The sequence below is a fragment of the Symphodus melops genome (genome assembly GCF_947650265.1).
Source record: "Symphodus melops genome assembly, chromosome: 10".
Taxonomy (NCBI): domain Eukaryota; kingdom Metazoa; phylum Chordata; class Actinopteri; order Labriformes; family Labridae; genus Symphodus; species Symphodus melops.
In genome coordinates, this window is record NC_136700.1 from 20,323,379 (window position 1) to 20,341,647 (window position 18,269).

General features: G+C 42.1%; 1 protein-coding gene across 15 annotated transcripts in view; it reads left to right on the forward strand.

Moving 5' to 3' along the window:
• gramd1bb (GRAM domain containing 1Bb) overlaps positions 1-18,269 on the forward strand; it is a 115,733-nt gene that overhangs the window by 68,168 nt on the left and 29,296 nt on the right. Inside the window, exon 1 of one of the 15 annotated variants that reach the window (XM_079354868.1) lies at positions 4,628-5,184. The exons of 12 other annotated variants lie outside the window; for them this stretch is intronic. In XM_079354868.1, coding sequence (XP_079210994.1) covers positions 5,162-5,184 — 23 coding nt within the window. In that variant the 5' untranslated portion in view covers positions 4,628-5,161. Of the gene's footprint in view, positions 1-4,627; positions 5,185-14,431; positions 15,127-18,269 lie in introns of those variants that run through there. 2 more of the 15 variants (XM_079354869.1, XM_079354866.1) reach the window with 2 other exon arrangements.

The window sequence follows — 18,269 nt, forward strand, 5'->3', positions numbered from 1 at the left end:
CTTCATGTTTGTGCTCCCATGGCATTATATGACAACAATTTGACTATATACAATTTGAATTTTTAGTAATGATAATAATAGTAACAATAATAAAAAATAATAAAAAAAAAGTCCCATTATTTGTTTTATTGTTCTCTTTGTCTTTTCTTTTCTTAACTTATTAAGCTTAATCTCCAAATGTTTCTTCCCTCATCTTTCCCTCCTCCCTGTTATTTTTAAACTACCTCCCTCTTACTCTCCCCAACACACACACAACCGGAAACCTCTCCGGTTGCATTTATACATTGATTGTATATATGTACTTTACGTAACAAATTGCAAGAAAGCCTTGTCTAGGTTGGCACCAGATGGACACTGTGTGAAGTGACTTAATGCCCTCTTGCTTGACGCTTTGGTAACAGCTCCCACTGTTCAACACCGAGACAAGATAGGAACTCTCTTACCTTTCATCTTCTCTTAATTTTTCTCCTCCTTCAGTCTTGCTGCATTCGCTGTAGCCCCCCCAGGGATGGGGGGGCTACAACATTAACAATCATTGAGCCTTTATTACTTTTCCTTAAGTGTGACATGAGACTGACCTTAAAGTTTTCACTGACACCACTTTAATACCAACGTCCTAAGTGTTGTCCACACACACGCACGCACACACACGCATACACAAAAGAGAGAAAATGTCTTCATGTTAAATAAACCCCCCTGTTGTAAAAGGTTCTTGTGAAAAAAGTAATCACAGTTTGTTGTAATGAGCTGAGGTTTTGTAGCTGCCAGCCATTGATTGCTGGTAGTGGATAGTTTTATTGAGCCCTCTCTAACCCAAGATACACATGTGTAAATATAAAAACATAATGCAGAAGAAACATTGACAGAGATGATTCTCCAGGCTGCACTGTGAAATGAAGAACCATAGCCAACTCATGGTCACATTCTCACAGCAATAGACAAAAAACATGTTCAACTGACCTGACAAGCATTGTTCATCAGTATTATCAGACAGTTTTGCTGAATGGCAAGTGTTTCTTTTTTCTTTTTCTTTTTTTTATTTGCATTTTCCTTTTGAAAGAAAACCAAACTTAGATATTTTATTGAATTCTTATAGATGAACATTAAGATTTGACAGCCGCATGGCATCAGCCACAGGTTTACTGTTAGAGTGAAAAACACAACAGTATAGCAGTATACCTCCATTTGGTAGTTTAGTGGTCTTTGAAGCGGTTTGTTAATACTCGAGCGCCCTGACAAAGCTCTTTTTCTTACCTTTCCTCCTTAACCCATACAAGAGTGCCTGTAACCATTTCAGACACCACTCCACTACCAAACAGAAGTTAGCTGGTCCACTGTTGTTTTTTTTCAGCAATTTGTCCCTACTACAGTGCACTTCATATTACCCAACATTACTCAACACAGTGGGCACGCCAGCTCCCATTCATAGTGTTTGTTATTTTGTGCTCCTACTTCTGCATTCTGGCTGTCTGCTTGTCTTCTAAAGCCAGAAGTAATCATATTTGTAAGAAGGGAAAGAGTGAGAGAAATAGGTGGAAAACAAGCTATTTCCTACAGAATGGGCTTCTGTGACTAAAGGGGTTTATTTAGAAACTAAGCCATAGTCAGAGATAAATCAGCATAGTGGAATTGCAGCTTGCTTTCTTAGGTGGGGAAGGGAGCAAAGACTCACTGGCACAAACCAATCCTGACTCCCACTGCTGCCACAAATTACTCAATGTAAACTTAGCACGGAATAAATTAACTAGCCGTAGAGTGGGCGCAACATGGATACCTGCGAATTACTGTGAACATTTAAAGAAAATAATAAACACAATTTTCATTCACTCTCCTCTCAGTCAAAAAGCTGAAGCAAAGACTTCTTGGTTGACCTTTCATTTCAAATAGCACCGTTTTACAGAAGAAGAAAAAACGTACATTTTCAAATATTTGCATCGAAAAAAATCCCCAAAAGGCATCTACAACACAAAATGTACACACATTAAGTGACTGAATTATCAGATGATTTGCATATAGCTATGTAGGTATCCAAATGTAAATAGCAGGAGGCCATACCTGACAACCAGGAAAGGGCAACAGCAAAAGAATGCATGTATGATGAACACTCATCAAGCTAACTAGTCTTGTGTGATAAAGCCAGAACTATTTGTTGCATCTATGGCTGACATTTAATCCACATGATGCCTTCTTTTCACTGACTGTAAATGCTGAAGAACAGTTTCTAGAAAGAACCACATGGCCAGTCGTGTTATTTGTCCAATATTTGCATAAATAAATGCCCAAAAGGCAGTAACAAAACAAACACTGCAACAAGTGTAGTAACTGAAATAGAAACAGTGACATTTAGGTAGACAGCCAACGGCATCCATCTGTCACTGCGTTGTGCGTACTTCAAATCATGTAAATTTATCATTTAAAAAATTCATACAATTATCATGGATAGAGAAAGAAGCTGCAGAGACCGAGACATTTTTTGTCTCCAGGCTTCTCAGAATAATAGGCCAAGTTCACCTGCATCATCTGAGTGCTATCATCCTTTTGGTTGATTCCCTCTGCATCACTCAGTCACGTACTGGCTCTGTCCTTGCACCATCTGCATCAGAATAAAGAAGAGTGAGGGAATGGAGCTTAGTGACTCAGCAGTCTATGCTTAAAGCAGCAACAACTTTGAATTGTGCAGGATTGTTTTGGGTTTGTTTGTTTTTTTTATTTCCATAGCAAACTCAATCAAATCAAACTTTTTTTTTTTTATAATTATAAAGATGAAAGACAAAAGTTTAATTGATTAAATCTGTCAAACAATGAAATAGTTTATCAATCCAATCGTTGGAGCATGTGTGCTTTGTATCTTGACAGGTCAACCAGAATGTCTGTTTTGATGTTGCTGTGTGGTTTGCATTAGCAGTACTATAAGCCTTCCCTAATGAGGTGTAATTTGTAACGTGCAGGGCTTTAAGAAGATTAAACCGAGAGAATGTGCTGCACTCTGACCCAGTGCCTGTGGTCATGTTGCCTATCATTTCTGACGTTAACTTATTTTAAAGTGAATGGTTGGTTGCTCTTTTGACCTTTGTGGCCTGGTTTGGTCGATGGGGTTTGTTGGGAGTGGAAAAATTAATCCAGTGCTTGTGCCTAAAATAAGATGAAGGTTAAACCATTACAGGAGTAGTTTTAGACGAGTTTCATTTTGACAGCAGTGCTCATTGTTGAAAGAGTATTATGTAACTAGATAGATAGATGGATAGATAGATAGATAGATAGATAGATAGATAGATAGATAGATAGATAGATAGATAGATAGATAGATGTACCCCTTCCTCCCCAGAGTCAACACTCACAGGGGTTTCCATGTCATGGACATGGCAGCTTTAATGTTAAGCCAGTTCTAGATGCATCAGTCTAGAAACCTTTTCGTGCTAACCTCTCTCCAAAAGTATATCCAGTATTGTCCTAGTTTAACCACTTTTCTTGTTAGACCTTGTTAGAAAAAGGCTTTTTATGTCAGGTGGACACAGTTATATTTGAACCAGTTAACTTGCCCGCTTCCATCTCTGAAACATCTCTTGGTTTGCCTCCTTTGATCCAAACCAAGACATGACCTGTCAACCTTTTCCTCTCAAATAGCACACAACACTGTCTACATTTTAATTGGGCAGTGGGCTTAGTAGGTCAATTTGACACCTGCGAGCATTAGATTTTAAAGGCTTTAGCTGGCCAGCATTGGCTTATTCTGAGGCAAACATTCCACGACTAGCCCAAAAACTGAGATTAAAAGCTATTAGTTTGGCAACCAAGACTATGTAGGGTAAGTTTGTTTAGATTTGGAAGAGTGTTAAGGAAAGGTCAGAGGTGCTGTTGTTTCTGCCATTTCTAATTAAGTGTTTCCAGTCCTATTCAGGTGTTTTTATCTGGTTAGACATCCTAACTATAGTAGATTTCACTAGAATACACAGACACAGTCAGAGTTTAATCAACGTCTTATACTTTCTGGCTTGTGTTTTGGAAAGAAAGATATGGAGCACAGCAAAGGATGAGTATGTCTGCTGCACACTGTTGCACTATGTGGGGAAAATGTCAAAATCGACTGGCCTGCTCTGCCAGTTAATCAGACAAATGAGGCCCCACAAGCATCCAAGTTAGTTTTAAATTCAGGTAATGCAGTTATAAAAAACAGTGGCCAACTAAGCAAGCTGAGTCACCATGACATCCTTCTTATTCATGCAGAACACATACGCAGCACACAGCTATAAACATGGGGAGTACCCCAGCACACTCAATACATTAAGAGATTAACAGGGTGAGCTGCTGACACCGAGTCCAATGCAAGAGGAAAGAACGGCAGCAGGTTCCCCCTCTTAATACCCTTCTCAAACATATCATGGAGGGTGGAGGTGGGGGTTGGGATGAGATGGGGGTCAGTGCACAGAGGATGTTATAGCCAGAGGCTGCTGTCCTGCTCTAGCCCTCCACACTGGGCCAGCTAGGCTTATCTTGTTGAGAGAAATAGAGAAAGAGAGCCATCTAGGGAAGAGGATAGAGAGAACGCAGGGGAGAAAGGAAAGGAGGGAGGGGGTGAGGGTGGGGGGGGGGGGGGGGGGTTCTGCGCCTGCTCACTGTGAGCGCAGCAAGTGCAGCTTTCATCCGCAGCAGAGACCGAGGGAGAGACGGAGAGTTTGAGCGAGCAAACGGTAGCTCTAAGGGGCAGTGGAAGAGCGTGATAGAAAAAGACAGAGTTAGAAAAAAAAAAGGCGGCCAGCCATTTTGACTTTTTTTTTTTTTGCAGTTGCCATCCCAGCTGCCTCTGCTGCATGCTGCAGGTTGCATTGCGAACATTGCAGAGCAGATCCCCTCCATCTCTTTTGGGAAAACTGAAGAACCCCAGGGAGGTGTGAATTTCTGGCACAATTGCTCAGCACTGCGGCATCCAGACACAAACGAAGGGATGTAGCGGAAAGGCGGACAACGCCGAGGATCACCCTTCAGGACGTTGGTCCCCAAACCGTCCATCTGTCCCTGCATCCACTCTTCCCTGCGTGCATCTCTCCTGCTCTGTGTATGGGAGGTGAAGCTTTGGCAGGCTGTCAGTCAGCATGCGGCGGTGTGAACGGGCAGCCCAGTGCCCACAACACGCTATGGACATCAGACACTCCTCACTGTACTAATGAAAGGCTTCAAGCTCGCCTGGTAAGGCTGAACAGAGAGTTATCCTTTCTCTTCTTGTGTCGTTTTCTATTCAACTCTTGCTGTCATGCATAGCTCAACTTAGCCAGGGGCTGTATGCCTGTTATCATTTCCTGGTATTGCGTTGGACTGTGGCTTTAATGGCAACATGATTCAAAGACTATAGTCTCTTTGCAAAGCTGAACATGCTGCAAATAGTTGTTTTCTTTACGAAGAGATCATGAGATAGTATTTTGGTTATGTGCATTTTCTATATGATTATGTAAATCTCCATAGCAAGCTCAGTATGCAGGTGCGACGTGCGAGCCTCGCTACGCTGTGACCAGTGTGTCCTGTGCGCAGCCGGTATGGGCTGTGCGTGTTTGTTTTCTCCCTGTGACTGTGGCGACCCTGCTCTGCTCCCCTCTGGCGGGCTCAGTGTGAGCGGAGCAGCTGAGGAGAAGCGCTCACGTGGCTGCCTGGAAAAGAGCAGAGCACATGCTCCCTCTTGTCTCTCCCCGGCTTTCACTCTCACCGTCTCCCCTCACTTGCTTTCCCATTATCTCATCACATGGACAAACAGATCCACATCCAGGTGGCCTTCCTCTCACTTATCATTTTTTCTTTCTTTTTTTTTTTCCCCCCAACCTGTTTCGCTACATTATGCGCTCTCTGCTCGCCTTTCCATCCTCCCTCCTTCTCTCCTCTCCTCCCCTTGTGTTTGTTTATGCTCCTCCTCCTTTTTGCCTGATATTTTTAGAGACGAATTACAGAGCACTGCAGGAAGAAAAAAAAAAAAAAACACAGGGGGAGCAGTTTCAGCAACGTGCGTCCCGCTTCCTTCCGTCTCACTTTCGTGAGGACCTGATTCTTTTCCCTAACGTCTGTCTCATTCTCTCTATTTTCATCTGTGTCATCTTCTCATTTACATCCCTCTCTTCTCTGCCCTTTTCTTGTTTCTTATCCTCGCAATTCTTGTGCTTAATCCTGCTCTCCCCTTTTTTCCTCCATAAGGCTATAGACTGGAGCTTTTAAAGTTTTCCTCTCAGGGCTTCACAGGAATAATCTGATGGAGTGCATATGTGTGTGTCACTCAATGTGTCTTCCTGCGTGTGTGGGTCTTTTGACGTGCACGGTCTCTTTATCATTCTGTCACACACAGACACAACCAAACCCAAGCCTGTCATCACTTCATCTGTTTACAGCACCCTGATAGACACAGGTTACTAAAACAGTGAACAGCCATCTGTTAGCATCTCACAGTCCTACATTTTGAGGTAAGCTGGCAGGGTATAGTGTGATGTGCATGCCATGCTGTCTCCTTATATAACAGCATGTTTTTGTATTTCCCTGATTTGGCTCCTTTTAAAAAAAAAGAAAAAATGATGTTATGCTGATCAATAATGTGTTTGTCGTAACTATGAGAATTATCCAAAAAAGGTTGTATTTAGACTTTTTCAAAGTGTACTACAAAGTAACAAAAGATGAAACTATATTTATACCTACCTCGATTGATCAATGACGGGATCAAGCTAAAATCATAAGAGCTGCTTTCTGCTTTCTTAGAGACGATCTGCTACGTCGGCAAAACGGCTTGACCTCGAGGTCTTTCCATTAATCAATATCTCGATCAGCACATTTGTTGTCCTGCATGTTAAAGCACTCGCTGACACTGGATATAGCGGCTTATTTATCTGCACTGGATACAACGGGTTAAGTGCTTCAGAGTGCTCTTAAACTTGATCGTACTGGGCAATGATTGTTATAGTCCTTGCTGTTTTTATGCATGCATAGATTGGTTTCTCACCTTAATGGCTTCATATCAAAATATTCCGATGATAATCGTGATCACGATTCCGTTTTCACCAACATTGTCTTCCAACATTCACCAAATGAAATGAACAGGTGATGCCAATATATCACATACAAGTGGTTAAAAGTAGCAACTCAAGTGAAGTACCTAATGTGATAATTATGTTAGTAATTCTATATTAAAGCATGTTATTCCAGCCCTCTACAGAAAAGACTCATACTATGCTCCTTGTCATCAAGTTAAAATACGTCTCAGAGCTCCATAAACGTGTGTGAAGTTTTTTTGATGTAAATCCACTCTGATCCTGTATTTGATCTATATACCCCTCTATTTCAGCACACATAAGAACAGGCGGTTTCTGTGTCTGTACCTTTAAATGTAAATGGGCTGTTTTTTGACCGTCCTGTCTTAAAAGGGCGAGTTTGAATTGGGCTTTCTTGCATCTTGCTCAGAAGGCAGAAGAAACACCTAGTTGTGGGAGTGTCACCCACCTGGGGGAGGGGGTACTGCCCTTTGTGATGTCATGAAGGGAGCATCGCTGAACTGCCTGTTTAAGCCCATTTTCTAAAAAGGGAAGCAGGCAAAAGATGGAGATGGAGGAGGGGAGGGGGGCTTAGTGTTAGAGGTCTAACATGCATTTTACACAATATGTGACCTTTAGTTTAACCAGGAAGGTCTGTCATTGTCTTGCTATCCTGAAGATGTATTCATTAATTTTTTTTTTAGATATAAATGGATCATTAGGATCCTTATAAAAACTTCAATGACATTAAATGAAACTTGAGCCAAACCTGGCTGCCCTTTTGGGTCTGTTTGTTGCAATGCATGCTGTGGTTGCGAACCAGGCTGGGGAGTATTTTTTTTTTTTTGTGCTGCATTAGTTGCTTGTCAAATGACTAAGAAGAGACAAGAAGAGAGAGAGAGAGAGAGAGAGGTGGTGAGAGAATTTGTGTGCAAACATGCACGTGTGTGAGTGTGAGAGAGGGAGATTGCTCAGGATTTTGGCAGTGACCCCACAGTTGATATGACATTTTGTGCGACTTAAATCTGGACACAAACACACACACACACTTATAAACACTGATACACAGATGTGCATACACAGCCAACAGCAGCAGCTGTAGCAACAGCAAGGCCCTGACAGCAGGCTGGAGCTGGAGCTTACTCTCTGCACGTGGCACTGGGGACAAGCAATTTGTTGCCGCAGGACCGTTGGACAGTTTGTGAGTGCAAACTTGCATACACGACGGCCTGTGTGTACCTTTGCCCCAAATGTAACTGTTCAAGGATTTAGCACCTTTATCTATTGATCAATGCTAATCAGGGAAAGCTTCTGTAGTTGTGTCTGTATTTCAGCCCATGGCCAATTAGCTGCAGATCAATGCAGGGAAACACTGGACTAAGTCTTACACATGTGATTTCTGCCTGTGCAATGCCACGAGCTCTCCCACAGCCATTTTGTTGGTCCACATGTGCACATAAGATCATATTTATTTTGCATACAATAAGTCACATAGAAGGTACATCCGGTCATGCGCTCAAACAGAATGGTGTTGGTATTTGCAAACTTAACAGTGCATGCAGCAGATCTTTCAGGTATGTGCCACCCTGTGCTGATCTAATAATGTCTCTCTGAGCTATTTTAAACTGACCGGAGAACTGTGGCTCCCGGGCTCCTGCACCGAGAAGATTTAATTTAGCATTTAAAGTACCAAGAAGTAGAAGGAAAAAGGCTCTCAGTATTAACTGTAAGTTAACTTATGGTGGACAAGCAGGTCCTCAAGCGCTAATATGTTGTTAAGATGTGTCTCCTCAAGCAACTTTATTTTTATTTGTGAAGGAAACAAAACAATGAAATGTACATGTGATTTTTTTGATAAACTGACGGCAAGGACGTGAGATAAAGTAGCGCCTCATCAGAGAGAGGCTCTGCAGCGAAGAGAAGCTGCAGAATTGTTTCCCTCCTGGCCTCATCTTATTAACTCACTCTCTCTCTCCCCCTCCCTTGTCACCTTTTTTTCTTTTTTTTTTATATACTACCTCCTTTCCTCAAGCCATTTGTCATCCCTGGTTATGCTCCATATTGTACCCTGCTGCACTCTTCTTCCTCATCTTGCACCAAATAAACCCAACCTGCGTTCTACCGTAACACTTTGATGGAGCATTTACTCAACACTTCATACTTAGTCACTCAAAGAATCTCTGCTACTCGCAGTGTAGTTGGAAATTAATGTGTCAGAAGTGTTGTTAGGTGGTGATGATGATAACATCACTGGACAACCAGAAAGGCAAACTCTTTTTTTTTTTTTTTTTGCATCAATCCTACAGAGGCAATGAAACGTTAAGTTGTTTATTTAACTTTGTCGGACAGCCAGGGGAACATTAGTCTCTCTGTCTCTCTCAGTTTCATTATTATTTGTATTAATTGTACTGATTGCCTCATGCAGGGACAGACAGTCACGGTTTCCCTTTCCTGAGGGATGTCTGATGAAAAGAACTCCCATTAGCTTTCTATACACTTGTATCTCAAATGAAGCCTGTCCAAACAAAAATGGCATTTTCCATTAATCTTTTAAAAAGAACAAACAGAAGCTGTTCCCCACCTTCCTCTCTTGTATCATTATATCTACTGTATACCACTTACACCAACTCTCTGTCCATCCCACTCTCTATGTGATCCTCTATTGTGTTTCACTGGTCATTTTCTTCATATACTGTGCTGTTTGTGTCTTTGTATTTGCTCTCTACCTCTGAAATGGGGATTTATACTTGATCTTGATTGCAAAGTAAACAGTCTAATGCCACTCCATGTGTTTCATTGTGTGTTGCACTTACAGCTTTTTAAACAGGTATCACCTCTCATGCAAGTAGATTTGTTTTCATTTCTGAATATTGCAATACTTTGATTATTCCATTTTGAAGTCAAAGTCACAAAATATGTATTCTACAATTTGTCTTGAGAGCTATGACAAACAATTAATTATATATCCCCAAAATATTTTGTATCTGATTTATCAACTAAATTATTATTAATAAAGACAAAAGTGTACCATGCTCCTTTAAATGCCACTCAGCATGTCTGTTCAAAACAGCTGTTCTTTGTCTGATCAACACCCATCAGTGGCTTTGACTGATAATCTGCATCATTGCATCCATTAATGGCACAAGAAACTAAAACAAACAGATATATTCTCCAGTGAATGGAAGCGAGGGGGGGACACAAACGTGTCTCATTAAGAGCGAGAGAGCAGTGAGCACCATTGGTCAGAGATGTCCGAATTATTCTCTAATTAATCCATGGGATTTCTGATGGAAGAATGAAAAGTCAGGTCTAAGGATTGATGAATCATTCCGTGTGTTTTTCCACAGTTAGGTCATATAATAGAAGAGAAACTTATACATGACAACACTAAAACTATCCCTTCATCAAGGCCGATATCAAAACACACAAACTCCTTCCCTTTGTGAGCCTGTCAGGAAGCACGAGATCCGAAACAAAACCTGTCACCTGGAGACCTTGCTGCAACTTTTTTGTTTCTCCCTTTAACAAAAACTAAAATGAAAAATCTTGTATCCCTCTGCTCAGGACTTTTTTCTACCAAGCCTGCTTCCTTCCGCTTATGTCCCCTGCAGATGACAGCCACAGTGTCCTGTGCCACAGGGACAACATGTCCCATCAGGGCTTAATCTGGTTGCCAGTTTCCTGTCCCCACTCCTGCCCCTCTGACATCTCTAATGAGTCCTTGAATTACCTCACTGGGCACAGTTATGCTCTTGAATTTAAATCGTTGTTTAATTATAGCTTCTTTTTAAACAGGCTCTCGTACCCAGAGGTGCAGTGGGTCGTAGCTCCAATGAGAACCCAAAAATTGTTCCAGGCCTACCTATGTTGAGTTGCCACACTTTGTGGATAATTAAGCATTTTAATTAAGCCAGGGACTAAATGTTAAAGTTAAGCTCATGGGGATGGAGTTCTATAGTTTTTTGGGTTTTTTTTCTTTTCAGAAAGGTCATTATGTGTCCTTATCTCTCTCTTTTTTTTAAACTTCTGCCTCTCTTTCACCACAATGGAGATTTCAGCTGACATAACAATGTTGATAACTTCTTTCACCCTGAACATGCTTACAGTGAGGTGCACTTAAACTCCAGGGCTTTGTAGATAACTAATTGTGTGTGTTCATGCTTTATGCATCAGTGTCTCACACACACACACACACACACACACACACACACACTCCTCCAGCTCTTTCTTTCTCCCTCGAGTTGGGAACACTTCAAGTGACAGTACACATGAATGGCTGGACGGGCTGCTATGGTAACTGCACGGCCGAGACGCAGTCTGGCTGACAGACATTTCCGACCCAGCCAGGCGTCGCCACATTGATGTTACTATGACAACTTGGTAAACAGCTCGCCCTCAGCTCAAGAAATTGAGAAATTTGTTGAAGCACATTTGTGTTGTGTTTACTGAAAGATTCACCAGAATTAATGAACGGAAAATGAAAATGAAGCTGTTCAAGTGTGCCATGTCTGTGGGTCATCAGACTGGACCAATGGCTGATTACATATAAGTTATGGTGCTTGGTCACTTTGACTATTTGCATGTCCTTTGGGTGCAACAACAAAGAGAGAAGAGGTCCTCTAAGTAGGTCAGTTGTTGGTGTGGGGCTGGGTAGGCTTATCTGGGCACACAGCGGCCCAGCTCAGTGGACCAACTCCCTTTTGTTCCACTGCACGGCTCCACTCGGAGCTCCCACAGGAGCGGCCAGCACTGCTGCAGCCCCTGGGTCAAGTCTTTCCAGCACAGCACAGCTCAGGGCTCCGTCTGAGATCACTGTGACTGTGGTGGGAATGGATTACCTTTAGATTACCTTTCTTGCTATAAATGATCAGTGTTGATTTAAAGTAGATAAGACTTAAATATGGAACAAGCAGTAGATTTGCTGTACAGCTGTTTTTTTTAGTCAGCGATAGTTTAATTTTATAATGTAAACAACACTGTATCTTTTACCTTATAATATGAACTAGGGCCAGACCAATATGTGATTTTCAGGTCCGATATCGATAAAAGATCTGATGTGAGTGTCTGACCATGCTTGTTGTAATCCACAAAGAGCCCTCTGCTGGTGACAGACAGAAAAAAACCGCTAGTGTAATCCAATGGAACTCAAATGAAATTATTGAATCTTGTAATATCTGCGATAAAAGTAGCCAATACCTGTCACTTGAAATGCTAATGTCGACCTATATTATCAGCTGGCCGATAATTCGTTCAGGCTCTACCAAGAACTGCAGTGGTGCCAGAGTGACGTGACAGTCATTGTGTAATCCAGCATAACACATGAATGACACCCAGTTCTGTCCTGCAGATAAAACTTTTCAGGGTATGGATGGTATTCTCATGCAAGAGCTGTTTCCCTTGTATGTGTGTTTGGAATTAGGCTTAATTAAGCTTAGTGTAACGATTACTAAAAATGTCTCAAACAACCTGTGCTATTGTTTCTAGTTTTGACTTTAAATAAATTGACTGTCAAACAGAAGAAGAATATGGTAACATACAGTACTGGTGTTAGTGAAATGGGGACACTAAATCTTACATTTCCACAGTGGAAAATCAAGACTTTGACTACAATATATACTTTTTACACAGCAGACATGTTCCCGAGGTAATGAAGGTAAAGTACAGGGTTTGGTCGCGAACAAAATAGCTTCTTTTTTCGCAACATGGCCCCCAGTTGGCCTTTGCCATGAGTGTATTCCAGCCACTTAATTCTAGGAGCATTTTCTTTAAAACATTCCTATCTTCAAATTATGAAAAATGAAGCAGTTAAATGGAAGGGGACTTGGCCCTCAGTAGTTATGTTTTCAATCTAAATTAATTCTAAAATGACTAAACGTATATTTTGTTATTGAGTTCATATATTACCTCAAATATTTCTAACAGTTATCAAAGCCAGAGAAATAATAATTATTTTTATAGTTGTAACACCCTGTTTCTTTAGTGATCACAGCCATGACAGCTACGACATGATTGTCATTGCCGTGGAATATCCAATGTTACATCAAAGACCTCTGAAAAAGGAAGCGTGAGTTACAGCATAAAGCTGACGTACTGTTTGTGCTGCTGTGATAAAAAAAAAAAAACATTGTGTAGATTCTACTTGGATACATCGTCAGTAAACATTCTTTTCATTATTCTTTCATCGTCTTTACCACGGTCAACTCAAAGTTTGTTTTTATCAGCAAAGGGAGGAGTAGCAGACTCTCCCATGATTCCCCGCCAGCCTCAACGTCACCTTTTGTTATTGCTTTGAATGCGAGCCCCTGGCAGCTGAATTTACACTGTATGTTTAAGTTGACATTTACATTTATACTGTTGAGGGAGCATGTGCTGTAATCATACCTTCAGCTAGAAAACAAAGCTGAAGAAAGCACTTTGGATGAGACATGGGTGACTCAAGACCAGAGTTGCACTTGATGTAGTTTGTTATTGTTGAAATGAAATAGCGATGACGAACATCCATCTATTCCATATTCTTCCTCTTAACTGACGCAACATTGGGTTGCGTTGACAGCGCAGTAAGTTTAAGCAGACTTCCCTCTCTCCAGCAACGTTTTCCAGCTGCTCCTGGCTGATGCAGAGACATTTACAGGCCAGACAGGATATATAATCCCTGCAACGAACTCTTGGTCTACCCCGGGGTCTCCTCTCAGTTTGGTGTGCCCAGAAAACCTCAGAAGGGAGGCATCCTAATCAGATGCCCAAACAGTTGATGATATTTCACATTTCCCTTGGCTGTCTTTATTTACTATACCCCAAAGTTTAAAAGCAGACTGTGAAACCTCAGATAAAAGTAACTTTTTGCAACGTGCTATTCATTCTTTAGAAAAACTTAAGGGACATATGCTGCATAAAATAAGCGTTTTAGTCCCCTTCATCACATTGTTAATGTTAATATTTAAGTTTTTCCTCGTTTATCAACTTTGAATAAATTGCAACTTTTAAGTCAATTGTAGTTTGCTAAGAACATGGATCACATTTATGGTTTAGTGTCTGTGTTTAAAACCATCCATTGTGTTTCAGCACAGAGCCTGTTCTAGCTTGTTGTGTGATTTAGACGGGGCTTTGAATGTAAAGTGACCTGAATGCCGGTGATGTCAGCCCCTCCATTCATGAAACATGAATAATTGAGAGCAGCGGGCTCAGTGCACCAGCAGCAAGTCGAGGTGGAATTCAAAGTGAAAGCCATCTCTTTCCTCATTTGCTGTCTCTCTCTCTCTCTCTCTCTCTCTCTCTCTCTCTCTCTCTCTCTCTCTCTCTCTCTCTCTTCTCTCTCTCTCTCTCTCTCTCTCTCTCTCTCTCTCTCTCTCTCTCTCTCTCTCTCTCTCTCTTCTCTCGCGCGCGCTCTTTCTCTCTCTCTCTCTCTCTCGCGCGCTCTTTCTCTCTCTCTCTCTCTCTTTCTCTCTTGCTCGCTCTCTCTCTCTCTCTCTCTCCCTCCCTCCCTCTCTGTCTTTTTCCTCTATCAGCTTGCGTGTTCTCCCTCGTTCTCTTACCAGCTATTGTGAGTCTGCTGCCGTGAAATTCTGTGAATGAGGGGGTTGAAATCGTGAGAGACGAGCCTTGCATGCACACTAGCGGATGCAGTAATCAGGCAAATGATCAAACCGCTGGAGTATCGTGGAAGAAAAAGGGGAGAATGGACTAGTGCAGGTTGCCAAAAAGAACCAGAGCTTATCATCCTCTATGAAACAAAGGATGAGAGAGAGTAAACGATAGGAAAAGAAACATTAAGGCAGATCTACAGCCTCCGTGGTTTTTACTCCATATGCCTGGAAATTAGCTTTTTTCATCTCCGTCTACTGCGATTTCTGCCTCTCCCTTCATCCTCCTGGCATGCTTATGAACGCGTCCACCCTCCTCCCCTTTATCCCTCATCCCTCTCCCTTCTCTCCTTTAACCCTCTCCTCCCCCTCCTCCCCCTCACCTCCCTCTCGGGCTTCATCCACGACTCCCGCTGCGTGAATGAAGCCGTTTGAAAAGGGCTGAACGCTGCGGAGCGGCTCTCTACATGGCTACGACCAGGTTAGTGCCGGGGAATACAGCCTGCCAACATGCCTGCGTTCAGGCAGAACAACATGGAGGCTGCATCATGGTTAGTTACCCTGCTTGACTTGATCAACATTTACTATTGAAAACGAGAATCCAAGGGGAGGGCAGCTGCACCTCGGACCACCAGTGCCTCTTCTTTGGCAGGTGGTGTTAAGGGCGATGTAAGCTGGTTATTAGGAGATCAGTGCTGGCCGGGGAAGATCAGTGGCCATAAGCCTGCTAACGAAAATCTCCCTGGTTGCGTCTTCTATCTTTTCTCCCCCCTCTCTGTCTGTCTCTCTCTTTCTCACTCTTTCTCCATTTATCCGTAAGGCATCTTCTTTTAGAGAAATCAAAAGTGCTGTGCACGGTCCTTGGGATGATCCGATGGATGAACAGCTCATTACTTGGGGCTGACTACGAGGACATGGTGGTGTTTGAGTGTGTGGCGGTGGCCAACGAGGGTTGTCGCTGCCTTGAGGGTTGCTACGGCGAGGTGTTGAGGGACTGTGTCTACCAGCAGGGGTATGGCGGGCCCTTATATGCATGTGTGAAGGTGTGTGTTAGCGCCTGAGTGCATGTGCAGGGAGAGTGGATGGGTGGGGAAGGATGGGTCTGTAATATGTCAATTTGTTGTGGAAGTGATTTAGTTTGTGGTGATTGGTAGATTATGTGTGTGATGTTGCTAAGTTAATCATTCCAGCTAAATCCAAGTGATCGGTGATGTTTTCCTGATGTAGATGGGCGTATGTTTGCTGTGTCTACACGCATGCCCATGTTTATGTCTGCCTCTGTGTTCTGTGTGCGCGTTCCTGTGTGAGCATGCGCAGTTGATGCTGGTGAGCGTGGCCTTCCTCATGGCCTTTTCAAACCAAGCGAAGCTGAAGGGCTAGAGCCAGATGGGTATTTTCCAGGGTCAGCAAAAGTGTGAAAACAAGCCAGGTCCTCAGAAAGGCCCGGAACTCTGTTCTATTGTGAAGCTGAACGATTGGACAGCTTGAGCCGGTTGGATTTAGAGCTTTAGAGCTTATTTGAAGAAAAGACTGTAACAAAGTGGTGCAAGCACCATGCTTGTTTCTCCTTTTTTTTTCTTTCTTCTCCTCTGTCTGTAAGTAAGAACTTGACCTACTTTGAGCAACTCTTGACATGCAGGGATCATGATGGAACAACACCTTGAAGTTAGTCGTCTGTCTGTGCAGAGCTCTGTAGTGCAGATGAGCTACGTGGTTGAGCCTCTGGGACTGAAGCCTCTCAAACAGTATGCTAATGAACATGCTGCGTTGAACAAAATATGACCTTGTAGTGCTTTAATAATCCAGAAAGATGTTAAGATTGAAAGCTGCACAAAACATGCTGTGACTCAATGCCTGCAAACACCATTGTGGAGCAGTAAATTTGTAGTTTGCCGGGCTGAACTTGAAATACTCCTTTTATTTTGTTTCATATTCAAACTTTCTGAATACCTCTGATTAAGGATAAGGACAAACTTTATTGATCCTCCGGTGGGGGAAATGTGGTTCTTAAAGCAGTTCAAAAAGTGGAAACAGGAAATATAGCAGCATCATTAGCAAAAAAAAAGCAAATTCACATTAATTAAATAAACAAAGATTACAGAAGATGTTGGCGTTCTTATTGAATTAGTAATATTAGTACAATGTTTAATTACTAGTGGCCTACTATTAATCGGACAGCCAATAGTAACGGCTGTTATTATTTACCATATCAGCCGGGCCCCTAGTCGTCACTGCAAAAATGAAATAAAGCAATAAGTTTGTGCAAAGAACTATTGCACAAACTGAAGAACGATTTCTCTACATTCAGAAATATTGATATCTTCTAATGTGATCGATATGGATATTTGTTTGCATTACATCATTGCACGTGAAAAAAACACAGTCGTCATGGGCCAGCATTTATCACCGTCTGTCAATCCCGTCCCTGCGGTATTTTCCTCTCAGACAGCTTCTCTAACAGCAGAGCAGGTGAAGTATATTTAGTCACACTCTGAATATTTAAAACACTCTCTCCGTTCCCTGTTGCTATGGTTATATTCATTCTAAGCAGCCACTTGATTGAGCTTTGTAGTTGTGTGGACTGTTAAGATGCTGTTAATTATTTGTTCAACTGTTTGTCAGCCAACATTTCAGATGATGGCTGCTCCAATAATCATCTGTGATTGTATGTTAAGCTCACTTTCCCATCTCCATTAGAGCCTAATTTTGTAAATATTTCATTTTTGCAAGTATTTCAAGTCAAAAGAGAAAACATGAAAAAGGACCAATATTACGTCACTTTCATCAACAACTGTGCCTGTTTTGTTTTACAGCTGAAGGACTCTGTGTTTTTTTTTGTATGTATCCCCCAAGCATAGCAGGCCAGAGAGAATGCAGGTCCTCTCGCTTTATGTGGAACTCTGTGTTTTGTTTCATGAAGCTATTACGAACAAAGCAGCTGTAATAGAAGCTTTTGTCTGCTTGTGTTCAGGCGAGCACCAGCTGCATGTTCACTCTATCCACACCACCATGCTGGTTCAAAGAGCCAGCCGTTGTGTAAATGACTGATGTCGGGCTTAGTCATCCATTTGCAGATGATGGATCTGTGTCCCCATTGTTTACGGCATTGTATCTGGAGCATCGAGGTGATCCGTGAATTCCTCATTTGCTAAAAACAACAAGTGGGGGTTCCTGAGCGAGATTGAAAATCCTGTCACTTTCTGCATGGCGGGTTGGAGTAAAGTCACAGAGATAATCCAGTTAATGTTTGGTTTTATGTCACTTTTTAGGGGGGCTTTTGGCTTTATTACTCAATAGCTTTAGGACATAAGTCGTTGCACTCCTCAGGCAAAATTTAAAACTTGTCATAAAGCAGATATTTTTCATCTAATATTGTTGTTTTTGTCCCAGACATTAGCTTTATGTCAAGTGATTAACACCAAATGGGGCTCAGATTATGACGAAAGTACACCAAAAAACAAACCCAGGTTGACACCTGTGACTTGCACGATGGAGTGTAAGTTTGCACTACTGTGCATGATAAAAACAAAAAACTTTGATAGTTCCTACATAATACCTAAGGGGGCCTAGGCTGTGGCTCAGTTAGTAAAGTCGGTTGTTTTTCAACGAAGGGTTGGGGGTTCGATCCCCAGCTCCTGCAGCACAACACCTTGTCGAGAGATTACGAAGCAGTGGGATTAGTTACCTCTGATGG